At 33.5% G+C, this 23,881-nt stretch overlaps 1 protein-coding gene across 1 annotated transcript in view; it reads left to right on the top strand.

The window, feature by feature from the left end:
- The window catches only part of LRP1B (LDL receptor related protein 1B), a 739,603-nt gene that overhangs the window by 560,546 nt on the left and 155,176 nt on the right, over positions 1-23,881 (top strand). The window contains exons 37-42 of the mRNA XM_061354354.1: positions 2,203-2,329; positions 2,484-2,635; positions 2,927-3,051; positions 6,227-6,598; positions 21,874-22,063; positions 23,487-23,691. Of these exons, the coding sequence (XP_061210338.1) occupies positions 2,203-2,329; positions 2,484-2,635; positions 2,927-3,051; positions 6,227-6,598; positions 21,874-22,063; positions 23,487-23,691 (1,171 nt within the window). The remainder of the gene's footprint in view (positions 1-2,202; positions 2,330-2,483; positions 2,636-2,926; positions 3,052-6,226; positions 6,599-21,873; positions 22,064-23,486; positions 23,692-23,881) is intronic.

The following is a 23,881-nucleotide window of genomic DNA, read 5'->3' as shown; positions in this document are numbered from 1 at the left end:
TAGCAGTTATTAGATCTCATTGAATCTTCCAGTTATACCAATTTGTGGAGCAGCCAGCATTCAGCTGGTTTGTAACGTCATTTATTGTTAAAAAGGGAAAAAGTTAACCAGTATCTTTGTCCCTCATCGGGTATGCTTGTTAACGTTAACATACAGTTGGCTGATTCCCTCCACACACACCCCCCAATTAAATGTGATTGAAATATGGGGTTGAGCTCATACTGAAATAATTCTTAGACTTTGAAGATACCTTATTTAAAAACATTTCAGAAATTTCATCTTTGTTTAAGGGGGAGCAGCGGGCTTCAAGCTTAAACTCCAGTTTAATTTTTTTCAGAGATTTTTTTTTAAAGATTCTAGGCCAGCATCAAATTTCCACCATGTGCATCTCCATTTCAGATACATAAATTCTATATGGCATAGTTCCGAAATAAGTTGAGTCGTAGTTATTCTATTATTGCAGTACATGCAGCAAATGTGTTGGTAGCATATTGCTACCTGCAAAGGTCCAGGAAACAAGTATTTTAGATGGTGCTTCCCTGATCTTATTAGAAGGTACAGGAAGGCCAAGTTTTTCCATATGAATAGTTTATGTGAGTTTATATATCAAAATACTTACAATCAGTGATGCTTTATGAAAGTATTAAATAACTTTGCATTTTGTCAGCTCTTCAGGATTTTCCCTGGAGGGTTCTAGATTAATTTAAACTGCTAGTAATGGTTTTTACTTTTTTTCTTTTTTCCTCTGAGTGGCTAGTCCAAAGAAAGAGTACAGAATGTTTAATTCAAGTATATTGAATGCTTACATTTTTGTAGTCAAGATTTAGTTGATGTCCTATGTTAACAAAGTATATCTGACTAGGTGCCTGAAAGCCAGTTCAGTTCTGTTTAGAGCTGCTGTTAGTTATCTGGTTAAAGCTGTATTAAACTTCAGCAGTGATTGTTGATATCCAGCTGATTAATATTGTCTGTTTTAACATCTCTAAGACATATTTTTTCATTTATCTAATGTAGCAGTTCAATTTCCCAATGTAGTGCAAGTTTCATAGTTTGTTATGTCAAGAAGTGTGAGAACAAATTAGTTTTTATTAAAGCCAGAAAGCCTAATTTCATGTATTTGCAGTAATCCAATCAAATATAGCTATTTAACAATAGATGAGTATATCACCATCACCGGTCTTAAGGGAGAACTGTTTAGTAATGTACGGAAGACTTTGGTATTGCTTAAATACAGGCCAATATGTACATTCCACACAAAAAAACAATGGAGAGCTGTTTTGTATGTTCTGTTCACTTTGTGTACAGTGTGTTAGTAAACTGTTTTTTAATGTGTTCTTATGAATGTCTGCAATGAAAATAATTCTCTTCAGGCACTCAGTAACATGCTAGACCTCAATTATCTTAAAGATTTCTTGCTTAGAATATATTTATGAGTGTGTTTATAATATATTTTAATACAAATATACATGCATACATAGATTTGTAGACACATAGACATTTACTTATGGTATTGGTAGGTTACTGTTCAGTAAAGGAAGTGCTCTTTGTAGATTGACTGGCCAGATTTTGCTATACATATAACAACAGACTGAGAAGTAGGAGGTTAAAGCAGAAGTTTGACCTAGCACCTTATCCTGAAATAGCGATGTTACTGTGCTAGTAAGTATACAGTGACATAAAATTCGGTAAGATACAGATTCTTTCCATGAGCATTCAGGAGAGTAGGAAAAGTATTTTCTTCCCAAATAAAATCCCTTTGCTCTACCATTTCCTGCAGTATTCTTCACTGCTTCATATTTAAAACATTTTTAAGTTAGACATGCATCTCTTGTATTAGCCTACATTTGTTATTTTTTAGTTGCTGGAGCTTCTGTTCAAGTATTTTTTTTTTATTTCCTTTTATGTTTTGAAACTCAAAGCTTAATTCTTTAAGAAATAAAATTGCTTATTTATTGATCAAATACTATTTAAGAATTACTTCATGTATATCATTTGCAATACATCTCTCAACAAAGTTTCTATGAGACAAGTATTATACATTCAATCTCTTAAGATTATTTAGAGACATGAGCCTTACCTTGTTTTCTAAATACCTATGTAATGGTTATGATGTGTTTTATTTGCAATTGAAGAACAGTATTACATATTTTCAATTCTTACTTTGATGATATATTTTAATTGGTAATTTCTACAACATTTTAGGTATTTATTTTGGACAGAGTGGGGACAGACTCCTTGCATAGGCAAGGCACACTTAGATGGATCTGAGAAGGTTGTGCTTGTGAGCCTGGGGATTGCGTGGCCTAATGGGATTTCCATTGATTATGAGGTTAGTTCCTCTGTCTTCCAGTATATGTTGAAGTGTGTAGTATTTGTTATGTTTTATTTAAACCAGCTGGACTTCCACTTTGATATAATCTTGATAGTTCTTAATTAAATACTTGGAAAAGACTGTTGATGTTTTCTTTAAAATTAATCTTTAGGAAAATAAATTATATTGGTGTGATGCTCGTACCGACAAGATAGAGAGAATTGACCTTGAGAGTGGAGGGAATCGGGAGATTGTGCTGTCAGGGAGCAATGTGGATATGTTTTCAGTTGCGGTGTTTGGAGCTTACATCTACTGGTCTGACAGGTAATTTATTTTTCATAAGTATTTGAGTCTCAAAATGTTATTTCAGTGCCAGGTGCTTCACCTTTGTAGGATTAGCCATTCCTTAGCAAGGTCACAGAGTGGATCACAGAAACCTATGCAATTTCCAAAGAAAGGGCATTTCTGATGCTGAAAGCTAAAGCATATCAGTGTCATAGATGAGAACAGGTTTCTTCACCTTCTGTTTGGTGAGCTCTCCACTGCCCTTCAGTCATTTGTTTGGTGTGAATTAGTTGAGGATTGTTGATGAGACATCTTCAACTTTTTTGGCAGAGCACATGCAAATGGCTCTATTAGAAGAGGCCACAAGAATGAGGCCACGGATGCTGTGACCATGAGGACTGGCCTTGGAATAAACCTGAAGGAAGTGAAAGTCTTTAATAGAGCACGAGAGAAAGGTTGGCTGTTCTTAAGGATGCTATTAATTGTTGTAATACCATTTGCTATTTTTTATATATGTTAAAGCATACCAGAAGTTAAGTAATCACTGATTTTTTTTCCACTTTTTACTCCTGAAGTATTTTTCTTAGCTAAAATTACTGTACTAAAGAAAACACATGGAAGAATTTTAATAATATTTATTCTGAGTGTTTTAAGGAGAAAGTAGAAAACAAAACCTCTTTGTATTGTTCCAAGTTTGGTGAGTTTTATTTTGTTTTAAAGAAAATTAAAAGGGGGGTGGGGAAGCAAAAAAAACAGTCTTAGGTTTTAGAAGGGCCTTGAACTATGCTTTAAAGAGCAATAATCTCAGGTTTGTTTCACTATTTGAAAGCAAACCAGATTTATATATATTATTTTTTTTCCACACAGCTAGGAATTCTCGGCTTCTGTCTCAAATGTTTGTTTTCTATCATTACTTGGGTTTGAGTTCAATTTTTCTTTTTGTGTGTGGGAAGAGACATTGTAAATTATCAGATTTCCTTTATATTCGATTTATTTAGCAAATTCAAGAGACAAAAGTTAGCATATACTCTCTGTGATTTATGGTATCAATGGTAAGATTTTATTCTCTGCTACCTTACTAAGAATAATCTTGCTTTTAACTCTTTTTCCTCTTAAAATTCTGGTTTTGAAAAGACCCTGAAAAACTTGTTTCAGTGAGCAAAGGTTGATAAAAGTCTACCAAAAAAGAAGATGATTTCCTCAGAACAAATTGTTACAAGTCCATACAGACAGATTTTCTGTAAATACATTCAAAAAGGGGGGGGGGGGGGGGGAATGTTACCGTGACACAAAAATAACTTTTTAACATAAATGTGTCCTTCATCTTAGTAGTGCTCAAAAGTTGCTTTCATCACAGCATTACATACCCAACGATCCTGCTTCTTTTGTACATCTTTCCTAAATAGCAGCATTAAATGACATGTAAAATAAATCTGATTTTTAAAGAAAACATATGTAATGATCAGTAAGAAAAACTATCTTCATTTTTTATTCAAATTTTTTATTAAATACTAAAAAAAAAAACCACAAAATTTTGAAAACGTGTATTGATTTTACTAAGAATTTCTGCATGCGATGTCAGAGACCTGTGGGCATTGTATTTTGTAGATAAAAATAAAATCCACTAAAAAATGTACTGTTTTTTTCAACTAGGCTAGAAATAGTTAATGTCTGCTTTCTTGGAAGTGCTTTATATTCTAGAATTAAGAAAACAGACCAGTAGGTTAAAACAATGCTTCTTTACATGTAATTATTTTTATTGATAGCTTTAAAGACTTTCTCACATTAGGAGTAGGAGAAGCAGCTACTGAGGCTTAAAATCTTTCTATGTTGAAAAACATAGCTGAATGATTTTTTTAATACATTTTTCAAATTTTACTAGGGTACAAATGGTTAATGTCTTTGGGAGGGGATGTCAGTGAGCCAGAAGGACAAAAGGGAAAAAAACAGGTGAAAAATGTTTTTTGGAATGTATTTCTATATCACACTATTATATATATGTGTATATATATATATATATACTTTTTTCTTTTAAGTTCATTGAACTAGTAGTTAATGATATTTTTTTTAATGTAATTAGCTAGCTTCCTGACCTTCTATTATTAGAGCAAACAAACAAAACCCAAATAAACCATCAGACAAACACAAAAAAAACCCCCGCCCCCCCCCCAAAAAAAAATCCCCAGAAACTAAACAACTTCTGCTGATAATATTTAATGCTTTTTTTTTTTTTTCAAACACCTGTTTTACCCTTCCTGATGAGCCAGTCCTGCAGTGCTATTCCCGAGCAGATTCCTATCCTTCAGTGCTGTTGTCTTGTGCACATGGACATGCCCTAACTACACTGGTTTTGGAATTGGCCATTTTCAAAGATATTTACAGCTGGTGAACTGTGGAAGCATTGAAGTTTTCAAAGATCGATTTTAGAAGCTTGAGAATCTTTTTCACATATTTTCCTTTCTCTTATCAATCTTTCATCCTTCCAAACAGATATTAACATTTCTACCCTAATAAAACTTTAAGAAAAACCTTTAAAACAAAGCAAATGTAAAAATGTATACAGTGAAATCTCCAATTTTTTTTTGCATAACTGTAGAGGAATGTCTCATGTAATGTTGCCTAGGAACACAAAGCACATCTAATTTTAAGAGCAAGTTATCTCTCATCCTCCATTAATTTTTTTTTAAAAGTATCTTTACTTTCAAATGTAGCAGTTAGGAAAAACAATCAACAGTGCTTTCAGACACTACATATTCCCTAACAAGTATTATGGTTTTCTAGCTGAAAACAGTCTATTTAAAATGTTTTATTCTTCTTCACAATGTAAAAAATTTTCAGAAATGGGAAAATTGCTACATTGAAAGAGCTGAATTGTACGGAAAGTGCTTTCAGGAACAGAAACTAAATTATCTAAACTATGATAATAATTCATACATAGTCCAAAACAGAAATAGGAAAATAGCTCCTAATTATTGACAATTACTGTAATTTTAAATATTGCTTGCAAGAAGTGTAGTTGAAGTCACTGAAGTTATTAATTTGACAATGATTTCTTAATAGTATGCATTTGTCAGGGAGTAAGTTTTTAAAGACAGGGTTTAAGTAAATTAGAACAAAATGTTAGGAAATATCTTTATCAAAATCTGGGAGCTGAACTGACACAATTTTGTACCTGCCAATATGTATGTTTTCATTTTGCTAGAAATTGTCTAAAACCAGTGCTGTATTCTGATGGTATCTAAATTTGATATTTTGCCAGTAACAGGTGTTTTAAAAAAAAATAAAAAAACTTTCAAAGCACTTGAAATGGTCTCTAAACCTTAAACGCATTATTATAGATTAACCCATTTTATTATTTTCTACTCTTAAAATTCATACTCTTATGAATTGGAAAAGACAGTAATTATTTTTGCACATTAACTGTATTTAAAATCTTCTTTACATTGTGGTTGAAGTTACACTCTTTACTATTTTACATTATTTACTATTTACGTCATTTTACTTCTGAATATTTAATAGGAACGATTTTATGGGAAGAATTCTCAGAATATATAAAATTAGGTTTTGATTTAAGTTAGCTAAGTGTAATATTATAAAAGTTTTTTCTTTTAATTTTATTGTGATTTACAGGTACTAATATTTGTTCCAAGAATAATGGTGGATGTCATCAACTTTGCCTTTATCGGGGAAATGCACGGAGAACATGCGCTTGTGCACATGGCTATCTTGCAGAAGATGGAATTACTTGCCTTAGACATGAAGGGTACCTGTTGTACTCAGGAAGGACAATATTAAAAAGTATACATATTTCAGATGAAAACAACTTAAATTCACCAGTGAGGCCATATGAAAATCCAGAGTACTTCAAAAATGTGATAGCTCTTGCTTTTGACTACAGTCTGAAAGGAAGAGGTACAAATCGCATATTCTTCAGTGATGCACACTTTGGAAATATACAAGTCATTAAAGACAACTGGACTGGCAGAAAAGTGCTTATTGAAAGTAAGTAAAGAAAATATATACCTAAATATATATTTTATTTCGATAAACTCTCTTTCAGTTTACCTCCTGTATGAAGATAGGCTGAGAAATTTGGGGCTGTTCAGCCTGGGGAAGAGAAGACTGCATGGAGACCTCATAGCAGCCTTCCAGTATCTGAAGCGGGCCTATAGGTGTGCTGGGGATGGACTATTCATTAGGGACTGTAGTGATAGGACAAGGGGTAATGGGTTAAAACTTAGACAGGGGAAGTTTAGATTGGATATAAGGAAGAAATTTTTTACTGTTAGAGTGGAGAGGCACTGGAATGGTTTGCCCAGGGAAGTTGTGAATGCTCCATCCCTGGTGGTGTTCAAGGCCAGGTTGGACAGAGCCTTGAGTGAGATGGTTTAGTGTCAGGTGTCCCTACCCATGGCAGGGTGGTTGGAACTAGATGATCTTGAGGTGATTTCCAACCCTAACTGTTGTATGGTTCTATGATTCCATGAAACTTTATTGGTGCTGATAATCCATTGATTTTGTAGAGTAAAAAAGTCAATAAAATTTTACCTTACTTAAGTATATAACACAATTACTGGGTTTTGTAAGATACATTTAAACCTTATTTTTTAAATTACAACTTCAAAGCAATTTATTTTGTAATAATTTTGTGATGGGTGATGTCTGTTACTGAAAAACAGAAGTAGTAATGACAGTGCTTAATTTATATTCCTGAGATTTTTGAGGAGCTTTACTGTTGAAACAAAACCTCAATCTGCAGTGCTTGGAGATGAAGTCCCCTTACTCCATTAACTAATTTGCTGTTTATTTTTCTAGTTATCAGGAATGAAGTACTGTAAGATACCTCTGCTGACATAACTATTCCTTGGTATAAAATATTAGGGCCTTGTCCAGTTGACTCGCCCTTCTAATAGTGAGCCCAAGAAAAGTCACTTGTGCGCATTGATAATTAGAGGCAAAGTCTTCAGTAGAGGCTTACTAGGTAGTTTTGCATATTTAATATGCACTAATTCACCAGACTAGTAGGAGGAGTTGTATGAAACTTGACATTTTTTTAGCCTTTGAATACATGAAGGTAGATACACTGCTGTCAAGGAATTGCCAGCAGTATCATCACCCAGGTCTTGAGGACAAGACAGAAAAGATTTTGCAGCTGAGGCCTCAGTAAAATCTTCAGAGGATCCGGCACTGAAATCTTTATCAACAAAGTCCAATGTAACTTTAATACAATGTGTAAGTAATATTTATCATGGTTAATCTTCATAAATTTAGAATTCAAGGAAAATCTGAATGTGAATGTGTAAGAAACGTATCCTTAATGCTAAACATCCAAAAATCTGTGCTACAGATACCTAAGTTCTAAAACCTTCTCTTGTCTCTTATTTCTGTTCCAATCTAATTGTTGTAAAACATGCAGTAAACCTCATTCATCTGTAGTAAGTCATCCGATTCATGTATTTACTGTGTTTCTTCTTTTCCACGTAATTTTTGACTGCTGTGTGGGTTTTTTGGATGCTGCAGTTAATTTCAGTAACTGTTTTCCAAAATTGAAGTGTTGTCTAGTTTTTGCTCCTTATGTGTGTGGATGGTTCTCCTCTGAATTTCTGATGTCATATGTTGCCTATGGCACTGCTACATTTAGCTATTTATTTGGGTCAAACAGTATAATAACAAGGCTAAACAAAGTGACTAGGAATATTGGTACACTTGATGTGGAACTTACCACCCTTTGCTGTTGCATGTTAATGAAATATTTTTAGAAAAGAAGTTAAACATCTGCAAACTGACAAAATATTATTCTGACATTGGATAATTGTATCATTATGTAGCTCAGCATTTTGGTTCTGGGAAAGTATTCGTGGTCATGAAAAACTGTTGACAGTAATGAAAAGCATTTTTCAGATATGATAGAATATCCTTTTTTTTTTACTTTGAGTTTTTTTGCATATTTTAGAGGCATTAATGTTCTCTCTATTAAGATATGGTAAAAAGAAACTAAACAATGTTGTCAAAATGTTCTCATTACTCCCAGGGAAGCATCAAAACATAGGGATTCAGGCTTGTGGTTAGCTGTTCAAAAGACACTAACAGCTCACAAAATGTGCAGTGCTAATGTACAACCATTATTCTTAATCCTTGTGTAATAGGAAGAGATTGAAAGTATTACATGAAAAGCCATTGGAAGTAGGCAAAGAGAAGAAATAAGGTACTGGAGAAGCGCCAATGCAGATATAAATTATTTTTTAAAAGAAGAATAAAGTGTTCCTCATTACTGTATAATAGGTGGTTGTACAAGAGCTGAACACATCCCATAATTCATAGTTGATAATTACAGTTTTAAGAAATTGTTAGGAAGTTGTTTCTACTTGTAATCTTAATATGCCTGATTTCATTTTTCATTAGCAGACCCAGCACTCTGAATAATTGAATGTCAGATGAAATTTTGTATCCTTGCAAAAAACTTACTGTATAGATTCTTGGGATGTATTTGTGAACTATGGTCTTTGTTTTCTAGAAATGGTTCAGTTGTTTTTCACTGTAAATTGCAAGGGATAACACATCCCAGTGTATGTTAGCTTATTGTTCTCCTTCATGTGTTTTAAATCCCTTTTCTTTATATTGAGTCATTAATTTTAAACTGGTATTTTTGTACTGCATATTGTTCCTTTCCACAGTCTGCACATGATTTTTTCTCACTGTAAACAGGAGGCAGTTTGAGGCTTTCTGATTTCTATCTTAACTATATGTGTTGCATAGAAACTAAATGAAATCTAGTTGAGAGATTAAAAAAATAACATCTTAAATGTCCATTTTGCTTTTTTTCCTCAAACTTATTAGTATGCATCTGTATAAAGTTTTACTTTATTAGGAAGAGATTCAAAACCACATTGCAAGTATTTAGTGTGGTTCTTACAATTTTACACTCACTTCCCACATCATTAAGTCTAAGTCTAGAAATCATGCAAACCTTTACTCATTATTTGACTCAGAAAATAGAGCACACTGTATACAGGATACTGTTATCCCAGATTTTTACTTCTCTGAATGTAGATCTGCACATAAAAAAACCATCAGCTGATCTCACTGAGATCATATGTATCCCACTCAAGTCTAACACATTTGTGAACTTTTCTGCACTCTAAAAGCAGTTAAAATATATAGAGCCTTTTGTTAAACACGTTTCCAGTACACTAAAAAGATTTACAACTTGCAAGCAAACAATTATCTAGCATGTTTTTAGCTCACTGAGAACAGATTTACTACTAAGAAACAACCCATTATCTAACATGTTTCGAGTTCCCTGAAAACAGATTTACAACCCATACACAAACTATTATCCAACACAGTTCCGACTCACTGAATATTGATTTAGAATTCATAAACAACCCATTATCTGACAAATTTTCACCTCACTGAACAGATTTGCAACTCATAAACAACCTATTAGCTAGCACATTTGCGGCTTAGGAAAAGTAAATTTACAGCACATCAACAACTTTATCTAACTTGTTCCAGTCCACTGAAATCAGATTCAAGCTCAGGGAGAACCCAGTACCTGGTGGGGTTCTTTCTTGAGCAGGAAGAAAAAATAACAACAACATGTAGCATGTGCATAGTATGCCCTACCCTAACACATTTATTTTTTTGTGTGGAGTAGGTTTTTGGAGTGGATTCTTTTACCACTGAACTCTGGTGTTAGAATGAGCATTATTTCCTTTGGTCAGTAGGATCTTCTTCTTTCTTGTAAGTAACTTCATAGGGTCAATCTTTTTGTGATTGCCAATTAAAAAAAAAAAAATACCTCGTTCTTGCTTGATTTTCCACAAGTAGCTTTTTGGGTGGTGAATTCAGTATCTTCATTTCATTACTCTAGCATCGTATACAGCTTAATCCAGTCTGTAGACATTTTTAAAATTCACTTACTGGTGGAGCAACCTATTTAAATATGTTATGACATGATTACCGTGTCTGGTCACAGTCTTTTAGTCTCAGTCTTTCCTTCCAGAAAGAGTGTGAGAGATCACGTTTTATCCCCTTTCTTGCTTTAAGTGCAAGCTTTGAGGAATAATAGACTGAAGGAATGAGATACTTACTGTGGAGTCCACACCCACTAATTTCTTTGTAACCTTCTGCTATTTCGTTTTGCATCTATACAAATGCACTTTACACAGACTAGGCAGCCTCTGCTTCTAACCTGTAACCTAAGCTAACTGTATGTTTGGTATTGTGTCCTGCTGTGTTGCAAAAGCTTCATGAAGCTAAGGCAAATTTGCAACAGCCTTCATGACATTTATATTTTTCATTAATGGCAGCCCTTTGTAAAATAGAACACAGTCACAGGTATTATAGTTGGAAAATTCATTTTTATATATATATATATACATATACACATATATACGTACACATCCTTTGTTCTTCCAGTTTTAGGAATCATACAGGATTCAAACTGCAAAAAGCGGTTGAGTTTTAGGTTGGGGTTTTTTTCATTTAACGTAAGCTTTCTGGAGCTTTTGATAGTGAGAACCACTGCCTCAGCAAATCAAATCCTAATTTATTTGGTAGTCTAAAGGAGATCTGGGAAGATTGCATGTACTTTGAAACTTTACATTTAATTGTAGCCCCCACTGGACTGGAGGTTTTATTGAAAATTGAAAGAAGGCATTAAATAAAAAAAGAGGTACACAAGGTAACAAATTTACATGGAAGTGACACTGAGCTTAAATCCGTATGTTGGGGTGGCCATCTCTGAATAAGCTTTACAATTTCTGTGCAGCCCTACCAGGACTAGACCATCTAACTGTTCCCAGTCTCTCTGGGAGAATTTCTTACTGAAAACCTAGGCTAAAGAGACGTAATGGATCAGTATATAGAAAGAAAAAAAAACAGAAATCAGTAGCAGTTTAAGGCACAGAGTTATGTAAGGAGCGATTTTGAAATCTGACCTCTTCAAAATTGCTAGTTTATCAGTTTCATTTGGAACAATAGTCTATTCTTCTCTGAAAGCAAGTCCGGGGAGAATTTTGCTCTTGTTTCCTTTGTCGTTAGTCACTTTTAGCCAGACCAACACTTATTTCAAACTTCTGAACCAGTTTGAATAGTATTTAAACTGGAAGCCATTTCAAAGGCATTGTGATAAGCACATCATGTACTTTAAAAATCTTTATGGTTCTAAATAGATGTATCTTCCCTCTGTAAGTAATTTTTAAGGAGTTTAAAACACCTGAAAATGAAATTTTTTTAACAGAAGCATCTATTTGATATATGAGATTTTATGCTTATACCCTCTCATATTGCATCTCCCGCTGAGTGTTATTTGTTATGTCTAATGATAAATGACAAGTTAACTTTTTTTTTAATGTTGTGATGATCTGAACAGAGATTTCTTCCACCTGGGATTAGAGGTTTCAAATTGACTCAGAGAAAGTCTATGAAAGATATGTTGCTCAAATAGTTGATTCATTGTGATTTTGATGGAGCAAAGAACTAATGGGAGCCTCATTAAATTACTGCCATGAAGACCAGTATGCTAAACTTGTTTCCCGTTACACATAAGATGGTTACCACTGTGGCTTTACCCATTAAGCTAAAAAGTACAGTACATTTCATGGATAAAAGTATACATTTTTTTCTTTTCCAGTACCCAAGATTGAGGCCTAATTTGCAAATCACTTGACAAACTTCTCTTCTTTACTTTGATATCCTTTCTTCTCTGCCTGACTAGAAGCAGAGTGCCAGGAAGTATCACTTTCATTCTTCCTTCCCTAGTGAACATGACATTGTGTAACAGCAGCTCTGAAAAAGCCTAAAATTTCTATTGGCTGAGAATGGAGAAAAGACCATTTTAAGCCATCTCTGTGACAAACCATCTTTGTGATCTACCTCCGATCCCAGTAAAAATGTAAATTAAGAGTAGCTTTAGACAGCGAATGACGTACTAGTGGATAGCTGATTTGCAGTGGGTAACAAGACGTTGCCACATAGCATTTCATTTATGGAGACTGCTTTTTGTTGTCTGAAGTTGTGTAAAAACCGATGTTTATACAAGGCAATTTTTTTTTTTTTTAAACTAAGCCTCAGTTTCTAAGCTAATAGTGCAGTCTCATTTTTTTTTTTTTTTCTTTTCTTTCTTTTATCATAGGTAAAAATTTGAGGTAATCTATTCATTAGCCAAAGCCTGCCACAGTGCATCTGCAGAAAAAACAGTGCATCAGTGAAGTAAGTTTAATATAGTGGCACAACCTTAGACAGAAGACCAATGAGGGAGTTAGAAACTACGGAAATGAGAGGAGAAAAAAAGGGGGAGGAAAGGCAAATTAATGCAAACGAGAGGGAGGAAAAAGTATTAAGATGAGATAGTTTCAATGAGCTGTTTTTTTTTTCTCTATCTGTAAATAACGTCAGTGACATTCTGCCAGCGTAAGGTCTTTTCACAACACAAAAGGAGGTGTTGCATGAGAAAATGCCCCTTCTGTTTCGAACCTTAGGCGCTCCTGTGTATAGAAGGTAAAAACCTTTTTACTGCTAACTTCAAATGTCACATCCTGTGATGTATTGCAAGTCTGAATCTTTTAAAGGTGTTCCAATGTGTGCTACTATTCTTTCTAACTAAATGGGTCCAATTTTACTGTCAAAAAGGCATTTATGTTCCCATTTCTCTTACAGAGCATTAAATTTGGAACATTGTATGAAAACCTTTCAGTTTTCAAGCTTTCTTCTCCAAGAAATTTTTAGTCTGTTAAAAATAAATACTTAAAATTGTTGCTTTTCATTTCGTAAATGAATTGGATTCATTATAATTCTATGTATAGGAATATAGGTCCAATGATTTTTCACTTTTCAAAGGAGGGAAAGTGAAAGGCTATGGTGAAGGCCTAGGACATTTAAGTAGTAAAAACTAAAATTTATTACAAGTGCAGCTTTATTAGTGAAAAGTGTCTAGTTTATCACTATATTTTTTCTCAATGTGGCTGCATATTATGATTAAAGGTTAAAATTTTTGAGCTGTTGCTATATATGGATAAAGTTTACTAACTCTATTAAGCAGTCATTGTGCGGAAATACAATATTTCTATAATATTTCATGCTTTGTTTAGCTGTTCCTGGGTTTGAAACTCTGAAATGCACTCCTGACGAGAGCTGACTTACACTGATATTTCCATTCAGTATTTCCTGAGCATTCCCAACATCAGTATTAAGGAAAGGTGCTTCTCCCTACTAAACTTAAGGTTTTTCATGAAGAATTAGTACTGTTTGTGACAGCTTCAACTTTACATGTTGCCCCTAGATTTTTACTGATATAAGTATTTGCTGATGAAAACTTTTACATCAGCAGCCGTAGCTTAGTTGCATTAAATGATAAACCATATTTGGTGAATTCTCAAAGCTATACAGAGGAGCATCTCTTGACTTAATATATTTTACTTTTTTATTATTATTATTCTGAAGAATAACGTGCTCCAGCAAATATTATTTGTTTATTAGGCAAGTCTGCCATTAATGCTTCTAATATCTCTGTAGTGTTTGACTGTACTTCAACAGTAATGGAAAAAAGTGTGATTATATGTATTCATTAGAAAGCTTATTCGGTTTAGGGTAGTCAGGTTAGTCATTCAAATGCTAATATTTTAAAGGTGGTAAGGGTTAGGGTTAGACTCTTTTTGAGTCTACATGTGGTAGATAAAAAGATAATGTGGGCTCCTGTAATTAGAAAAATATCTTCCGTGACAATTGTTGATGTTTTTAAAAATCTAATAAAACACTTCTGTCTCTGTATGTTAGATATTCGTTGTAAAAGGCTTTCTGCTTTTAAAGCCTCTTGTGCATGGATATATTAACTGTACTGAAGTTATGGTATTATAACACTTGTTAACTGGTAATGATACTCTGAACTATACTGAGAGGGGTACAGATTGCATTTATACAAAAGACTATTCTTTTTCTAAAAAAGAGTTGTTGAGTTCCCTTTATTTCCTGAAGTATATGGTATATCGTTATTCTTTTGCCACGTTATTCCACACTGACCCTAAACGTAATCAAAGAGTAAGTTCTATTTGAGGTAACAGAGGACAGTATATTGCAAGCTTACATTTCTGTGGTTTTCTTCAACAAGCTGCCAGGCAACAGCTACAGAAGGGTTATATCCTTTGTTGCGAAAAAAGCAATTTGAGGTAGGTAAAGATTTCCACATAAAAAGCGGTCGGTTACCTTTCCCCCCATGATAAAAAGGGATAAATCATTCTTTGAAGGAATATATTATAGTCCGCAAGAATGAAGACAATAGACTTAAATGCATAATTGTATTTAGCAACAGAAACACAACTTGATTTTAAAAAGCTGATTACGAAGGCAAATTAAGATGATTCTATCTATTGTGGCTTAACTGATGTGGTTTTTAAATGCTGTTACTTGGGAGCAAAAAAGAAACCCAGCATTTATGTTTAAATAGGCATAGGTCTGCAACAAGCTTACTGTTTTCAAAGTCACTATTTTCCATATTTTAAAGAGTATGTTCAGGTAAAAATGACCAAAAAAGTAGTGGTGTATTTTCTGTTCTCTCATGAGTTTCTGAGCTCATCTGTTTGAGCCAGGAGTAAGTTAAATTGTATAGCAAAATGTAGAAAAATCACCAGTGCTGGTAGGGGACAAAAAAAAAAAAAATTTAAATTCAGGTAGTCTAAAATCAAAATGCTGCTATGAATTATCAGTTTCTTGGTGTGCACCTTGTGCAGGTCTCTGCCTGAATATCTGAGAAGTTATAAGAGTGAATAACGTATTTCTGTGAGTCTCAAAAATGAAATAAAAAATGGATTTTTCTAGAAACACTGAATGACCTGCTGATTGATCCTTTCAGGATCAACTTTTCTTTCTGGTATCTCTGTCCTATTTGCATCACCAGGACTCCTTAAATTCTAACCCCAAAGTAGTGAGCATGCAGGTATTCACAGAGCACCGATAAATCACCTGCTTTCAAAGATCCAGATTTGCCCAGAAGTGCAGACCTACCTTGTCTAGCTCAAAACTGAGCATCACCACTCTCATACCGCAGGTGTGTTGAGTCAATATCTAATGCACTTCACTGCATAGAAATACCATCCATCTATTCCATACTATTCACTTGGTTAGTTGTTCATCTAAGTATGATTAAACTCATCAACTTCAGGTTAGGTTTATACTCTTTTTTGCGCTAAGAGCAAGTGGCGATAGTACAAGGGGTAATGTCTTTACAACTTGAAGAAGGAAAATTTGGATTTGATATTGGGAAGAAGTTATTTCCCTTGAGGGTGGTGAGACACTGGAACAGGTTGCCTGGAGAAGCTGTGGATGCCCCATCCCTGGAAGTGTTCAAATGGATGGGACTTTGAACAATCTGGTCTAGTGGAAGGTGTCCCTGCCCATGGCAGAGGGGTTGGAACTAGATGGTCTTTGTGCTCCCTTCCAACCCAAACCATTTTATGATACGAACTCAAGCTTCTGCATTTGGAGAGAACTGCAAATTAGCCTTTCCTATAAGGTCCCTTCCAACCCAAACCATTCTGTGATATAATACAATTCATCAGGTGTTTTGTGTAGACCTTCATAAGTTCACTGTTGGACTGTAAATATCCTGTGACTTAGGCATCTGCCTGTCTTCAACACTGTACTTATTTCACAAATACAGAAATTATGTACAATATTTGATGTATCTTCATTGGTGCAGACTAAAGTAATGTTATAAAGCCAGAGAGCTATTTGCCTGATATTTTCTGAATGTGTTAGAAATATTTCTTGGGCAATTATTCAGTATTTCTATTTTCATCTTTATTTGCATGCAGACTGATTAATTGTCATTAAGGAAGACACCAAACATTTTGTGAGATGTGAGATACTTTGTAAGAAAAAAACGGCTATTTTTTTCTGGATTCTAAAAACATAGTTTAGAACTTACGCTTTTCTAAAATGATTTTATTTCTTTTTATTCCCAACAAGTGTTTATTCTTTCCAGTGGTGGCAATTAAAGAAAGTTTGAAGGAATACATACATGAGATATTAACAGTATCTTGAGTTAAGTCAGTTTTTGCCTTGAAGAATGCAGTCTTTGTTTATACTACCTTATTAATGATATTTAATTCATAATAGTGCACAGCATGGGTTTATATTTTGAAGAGGAAGAAAAATTATGCAAATATCTGCCCACTTTAGCAAACTTTACATGTGCTCTGAAATAATAGTCTAAATAGGGCAACGAAATAAATGGTTATTATAGTTCAGAGTTGTTCATGCCATACTTGATATCTAAGATTTCTGTTATGGTAGAATATATGGTGGCTTTATTTTACATGTGACAGACAGAAGCAATTAAAAAATTAAATTTTCTATTTTTTAAGACAATTTTTTCATTTTCATTACAACTTGTTATTGTCTTGAAAATTTTGTTTGGCAAGTGGCTTCCTGCTTTCTAGTACTTGTGAAGCAAAGCGGAAGGATAAATTATAATTTAGAGTTCTAATTGTGCAGTCAGATTTGTAGACGTAAACTCTTTTCTTCCAGTGCTTTATTGCTTGCAAGGAATTCTTTTCATCTCAGATGTAATGGTGACCACTTGTTATCTATCACCATAATCTTACAAAAACAGATTGACAGAAAGCAGTATCATCTCTTGTGACCAGTCTTGTATAACAATTGCAGGCTGTATCCTGAAAGGTAAACTGTGAAAACCGATGCAGAGAATGAATAAAGATCAAACAGGTGTCTAATGTTAAGTACTGAACATCAAAGTCCTCAAAATTCTTATATCGAAATGGTGTTTATTCTCAATATATTACTTTGATGGCTTTTCAGTATTAAAAAAAATATCATGTTTACAGTTGTTATTGCTTTAAAACTTTGCTAAAGAAAAGAAGTTGGAAAAAAACATAAAAGAAAAATTGTAATTTAACTGGTGCAACTGCAATAGTTCTGATGGAAGAGGCGATAAAAATGTAGGAAACAGAAATAGTCTATACATTACCAAAACTCAGTGGCTACAGCTATTAGATAATTTAAACTTTCATGTCCTGTGGGATTTTTATTTTCTGTTTGCAGTAATGAGGGAGCTCTAATCTGAGTTCTTCAGTTATTGATTTGTTGCTTGTCTGTTCCCTGGGAAAGTCAGATGAAGATCAACATGACAATATTTATAGGCTGCATCTCATCTGTGGGATGCAATCCATCTTCGTTAAGTTCAGTAAAAGTGATAGATAGTGTTTGGCAACGTAATGATGTGATCACTGTACCATTGCCTTTGTAAATCATAAGCTGTTGCATTCTCTTGTGTAGATATTTAATCAGTTATACACCCCATTACTGATTTAATTCAGAATGTCAGTGGCAGGTGAATAATGTGAGTATTTGTATATTAATATCATATTGTATTAATGTTCCTTTCATTTAAGTATGCTATTCTTGTGAAAATCATAAACTGTTTCTTCATGGGTAGAATAAATTTAATCAGTGCTGTAGGCATCTAATGCCATCAGTGTTTTAATTCAATATGTCAGTGAAACAAATGTGTTTCTTTTCATTTCCAGTTTCTTTATGCTTTACTAATTCAGAATGTTATATGATGCTGTGAAAATATGAAGCTGAGAGTAGACAAATTGCTAAGTTTTATCCTGTCAGTAGACTTAGCGACTGAATCCCCCAATTATAGCACCCGAGAGGATGAGTCCGTATTTCTGATATTTTTTAAAGTAACTGAATAGCTAATGACAAATTCATAAAAAAAAAAAAGTGCTTTCAATATTTCATAAGGGGGTGTGAAATAAGAAAATATAAAATATCAGTGCAAACTGGTAATGATATAACAGTAGAATGCAGTTGCTTTGGCATCTTCTCCAGTGTCCTGTATGGGCAATATGAAGTTGCTTGAAGATTTTGCTTTTAAGGAACCACCTGCTAGTGGCTAGAAGGTCATTCTGGGACTATTTCTATGGCACATATTTTATCATTGATAAAAGGGCTTATATGAATTTTGTGATTCTTTACTAACCTCTAGAACAAAAAGTTTATTTTAACTTAGAAACAACATAAACTAACAAAACCTGTTAGCACTGATAACTTAATATGTTGAAGATTTGCCTGAGAAGTGTACTGGTGGTACTTCATACTCAAGCTAATAAGAAGAAAGTTAGTTGTATTTTCTGTTGAAAGAACTTGTCTAAATGTTGGATCACTCCAAAACCTACTCTCAAAGTCTTACACCATTGACTTTAAAACCACGTTACTCACAAATTTCTACCAGTATTAAATGAGTCTTGTCTGTATTGGTGGAGTTGTCAACTCCATAAGTAAGTAATATGATAAAGCCACAAGTTTCTTGGAAAATAAAAGAGAGTGCTCGTTATAAATACTCCAGGATTTATACTTTTACTGAAGCTAAGCAAGTACACTTGCCATGCGTTTGCAGGAGAGAGTATTATATTTAATGAGTGATTGGGTTGTGGGGTTTTCTTTGTTTGTTTGTTTTGTTTTGCTTTGTTTTTTTCTAACATCAAGGCAATTGAGTTACACTGATTTTTATTTCTAAATGAAAAGCATATTTTTTTACTCTGAATTTTTGTGTTTGTGGTCTTTATGAAACCATTATCATCCACAGGCTTGTCACCTGAACCTTTTGATGCTTTCAGATTTAATTTGCTCACCTTGTAAGGAACCCTCTCTTCTTTAAAAAGCATACATACATGAAGCAGTTCCTGAAGTTTTACTTCTAATAAAACATTTCCTGAATTGCATACCTGTTACTTGATTTCAGGCAGCTTTCACAGCCTGATTCTGTTGCAGTGTGATTTTCAGATTTTTTTTTCTTTTCATTCACAATCTTACTCACTGGAAATTCCCATTAATATTGTTAACATCAGTATCATTTTTTTAATAATAATTAACTATTTTTATGATAATCTTTTAATATTATTATCTTTTGTCTATTACAGAGGAGTTTGGGGCTATGTTGTGTAAGCAGTTTGCTTTCAAATACCTTGACAAATTCAGACAAGAAGCTAAAGAAACAAAGCTGAAGTTGATACATATTCAAGAGGTTACATGAGGGATGTAATTTTTTTTTTTCTGATTGTTGTCTTTCAAATGGAGAGCATGATTTGCAGCAAATCTTAGTTATATCCTCACCTCCTAAGGGTTGCGTCTTTAACCACAAGGCAAAGACTTGATTAAATTTCCCTAAAAACTTCTGTAAAAAAAGATGAAGAAACACTCAACATCACAGATATGAAAGGCAAAAACAGTGCTAATGTTCTGGACAGTAAACTAGACAGTAAAAATGTTCTGTTGTTTTGTTCCTTGTAAATAAAGTGCAGAATTGGTCAGACAATATTTTCTGTTATAAGTCACAGAATATTCTGAGCTGGGAGGAACCCATAAGGATCATTGAGACCAATTCCTGACTCCACACAGGGAGACCTGAGAGTTAAACCCTGTGTCTAAGATCGTATTCCAAATTACATCTGAGAGCAATGGTTTTAGATTTGAGAATTGTAAGCACTGATGAATTGGGATTCAGTATATAATTTTAATGGAACTTAGTAGATTAAGTTAAGATTGTATTTTTGCTCTCTATCATGTATCGACTTACTAAGATTTCTTTTAATTTCACATTTAGTGGAAGATTTGCAAGAAGTAACTAAGAACTGTATTGGAGGCTGTATCTAAACTGTACAGACTTCTGCCCCTGATAGCAATGCCCGGGCCAGAAGCAGCGTGGTTCATGTATGCAGTGTTTGGCCCGGTGCCCCTAAGATAATTTGTGCAGTCCAAGTTTCCTTTAAAACCTTCACTATACCTCAATATGGTTTTGATGCTTGAAATTCAGAGTAAAGTAATAAGGCAACAAACTATTGCATTCGAAGAAAGAATACATGTAACCCATTAATCTTTTGGAAAAAGAAAAAAAATCCTATCAAAAGAGTTATCTTTGCAATTCTCAGAAGTTTTAAAATTTTCAAGTTGCCTTCAATGCCATTTTTGAAATTAAATTCAGTTGCTTTTTTGAGATACTTGTAAGTGTGGTAAAGATATCTTTTTGCCTAAATTCTCCTTCATAAGAAGGAAATTTTTTTCTATGTATATTCACCTCCCTTTAGGAAGTGTCATCTCATTATTTGTATTCTTTCTTCTTTAGGACAAGTCATTGAGTTGTCTTTACAGATATGTCATAAAAATGTAGTCAGAAGATTTCCAAATGATTTAGAGATATAAAAACCTGATAAATAATCACTTGTCTCATAATTTTGATTTATTTGCCTCATAGTTTTGATTTTGTGTTAGTACTTTCAGTGTGATCAAACTTAATTTGGGACTTTCTGTTCTGTATATATGAATTGCATGGTAAAATTCTAGCAAGCTGAATATAAATTACAATAACCAGAGCAATGTAATCCTTACTATATTTCTAGATTTTTCTTCTTTCTGTAGCTCATTAATAAGCTACGTGAAACTTCTGGTCTAAAATTATTTGTTTCTAACAAAATAATAAGTGAAGAAATCAACGTACATTTCTGTAGTAATTCAAAAATAATGGTAGGAAATAATTACTCCTATTTCTCAGCCTGTCACTTTTATATATTAGAATCAGAAACAATTTATCTTTTCAGGATGTTAAGTATATGCTTTAACTGCTTATTAATATTTGCTTTGGTTTCTGGCTCACAATTTTTTATGTAGAATGAAAGAGTGTGGGTTTTGGCTTATTAAAATGATGTATTGATGCAGAGAACTTCAGAGTTTGGTGGGGGGGTGTTAGTATTTTTCAGGTGTTTAAAGAAGCATATACTGGTTAATAACAACTGAACACTTTAATCCCTATTAATGTAATTTGTATTTGTGTTAGAAAATACATTGAAAGATAATGCTACATAATACAAGTAATTAGTGAGAAAATACCCAAGACTTAGCTTAAATGATGTTTGAAGTTGACTAAATTATTGTTGTCTTGAATAAAAGCTTATTATTTCTAATGTATTATCTGGGGACACTGTAGTAAAAATACTATTTTAATGAGTATTAGAATTGACAAATATAGTACAGGGATATTAATAGTGATCTTGCTCTCTTTTTTTGTTATTTAAATTTATGAAAAAATAATAAGACTTTGATTCCAATAAAAATAATAAACAGGTGAAAGAAGAAAAGAATTGGCAGAGTCAACAGGCTGAAATAGCTGAACTCTGTGATTCTGCAGGATCAACTTTGAAGAAAAACAGACATCTTGTTAAAAGGAGTTTTAATTGCTCTGTAACCATGTCTTCCAGATGTTGGGTCAGTGGAGGGACTTGCTTATCATAGAGCTTGGGATGCTCTCTATTGGACCAGTTCAACCACATCCTCAATCACGAGACACTCTGTTGACCAGAGACATCGAGGAGCATTCAACCGGGAAGCAGTAATAACGATGTCTGAAGATGATCATCCACATGTGTTAGCTCTAGATGAATGTCAAAAGTATGTGTTACATTTTTCTTATCAGATTCTAATTTTTGCCTAATGTCAAGGATACAGCAGCACTTCTTTATTTCAGAGTCAAGTAATACTGCTGGACCCTACAAGGGTTAAGCATATTTCTTTGTGTAGAATAAAAATCTGAGTATTAATGTCTTTAAAGCAATTGTAAAATTAAGATACAACATCTTACATGTTTTTCTTACATTTCAGATGAAATAATCACTTCATTTTCATGTAATGTTAAAAAAAAAACCAAGTTGGTTTTGAGAAAAGTGAGCTAAATGTGAGCTATCAAGTGATGATTTTACTGATTTCTTTTGTCAGACATGGTATTTACTGATAAATAAAAAACAAAATTAATTTAAGCATTTGCTAAAAGGAATCTTGAGTTTCTTGTGTGGTAAATTGATAGGCCCAGGTATTTATCACAAATATCAGTGTTGTATAAAATTATATAGCAAGATCTCCACTTACAGTGTTTGTGAACATCATCCTTGAAAGAAGTCTTATTTAGTACCTTTCCTGCCACTCTCAAATCAGACTGTTTCCTAGTAAGATAATAGAAGGGTTTATATTTTTACTTCAGCCTCTGGCTAATAAGTGCCTTACAAATCTGAGTTGATCTCTCTTAGTTCTGGAAGATAGGCAAGGCAAACTGATTTTTCTGCTTATAACTCTCCACCTTTGGGGAGGCTAAGCTGCATTTCTGACTTAGAAGTTCTATTTTCAAGATGTGACTGTTGAACGTACAATGTTGTAGTAGTCAAGTAGGTTATTTCCCTGTGTGACTTCATGTACAGTTCATGCAAGTTAAGAGTTTATGCTCTATTGTAAAATACTATTTATCTAGGTATCATAAATAAATCAAGTAAATACTGATGGAGGTTGCAGTGAGAGAATGAGCAGGTTCTGATTAGTGTATAAATGTCAGCCACAGCTCATTCTGTAACATTTTGTCCACCATTATTTATCAGTAGCAAGGGGCCAATTGAACCTCCTGTAAAGCATATTAAGGTGATTTGATTCCCCATTACCAACCTTCTGCATTACCAGTCCTTTGGTCTGTATCACATTTCTAATACAGGAAAAGCTGCAGACTAATTTCACTGTAAGAAATTACTAATATACACATTACCACAATTAAGTTTATACCATTACACAGTTTGTATTTCTCTCTAGTGGTATGATCATAATTGAACAGGCCTGTGAAGAGAAAAAAAAAAAAGTGTACTTGTATACGAGTTAATGAACTAGGAAGAAGCTATAATTTCTAGGATGTTGGGCTATTACATTTTCTTCATTGACAGATGGCATTTATAATTGTCTGTAAAGGCATGTGGGGTTTTTTTGTTGCTCATTTTATAGAGAATTAAATAATAAAATGTATCTCATGTTTTTGTTTATTGTTTTGATTTTAATACAGCTTGATGTTTTGGACCAACTGGAATGAGCAGCTCCCAAGCATCATGAGATCTACTCTCTCAGGCAAAAATGCACAGGTTATCATTAGTACAGATATTCTGACACCAAATGGACTTACCATTGATCATAGGGCGGAGAAACTTTACTTTTCAGATGGCAGCTTGGGAAAAATTGAGAGGTGTGAATATGATGGATCACAAAGATATGTAAGTAAAACAAAAATCTGAACATATTCATTGTAAATCTGTTTGTGTTTTTTAGCGTCTTTAAAATGAAAATGTTACAGAAAGATTATTAGTCACTAAGTTTCTCCTACTATTAGTTGTATATGAGATTTAAAACTGAAACACTTATGAAGTACAAGTAATGCTCAACACACTCCAGATTCTGTATGAC

The sequence above is a fragment of the Neopsephotus bourkii genome, unplaced genomic scaffold (assembly GCF_033783945.1).
Source record: "Neopsephotus bourkii isolate Nb327-2 ecotype Australia unplaced genomic scaffold, CSIRO-AGI_Nbou_v1 NB_730, whole genome shotgun sequence".
NCBI classification, from domain to species: Eukaryota; Metazoa; Chordata; class Aves; order Psittaciformes; family Psittacidae; genus Neopsephotus; species Neopsephotus bourkii.
The sequence above is the reverse complement of the archived record's forward strand: the minus strand, read 5'-3'. Positions and strand labels throughout refer to the sequence as shown.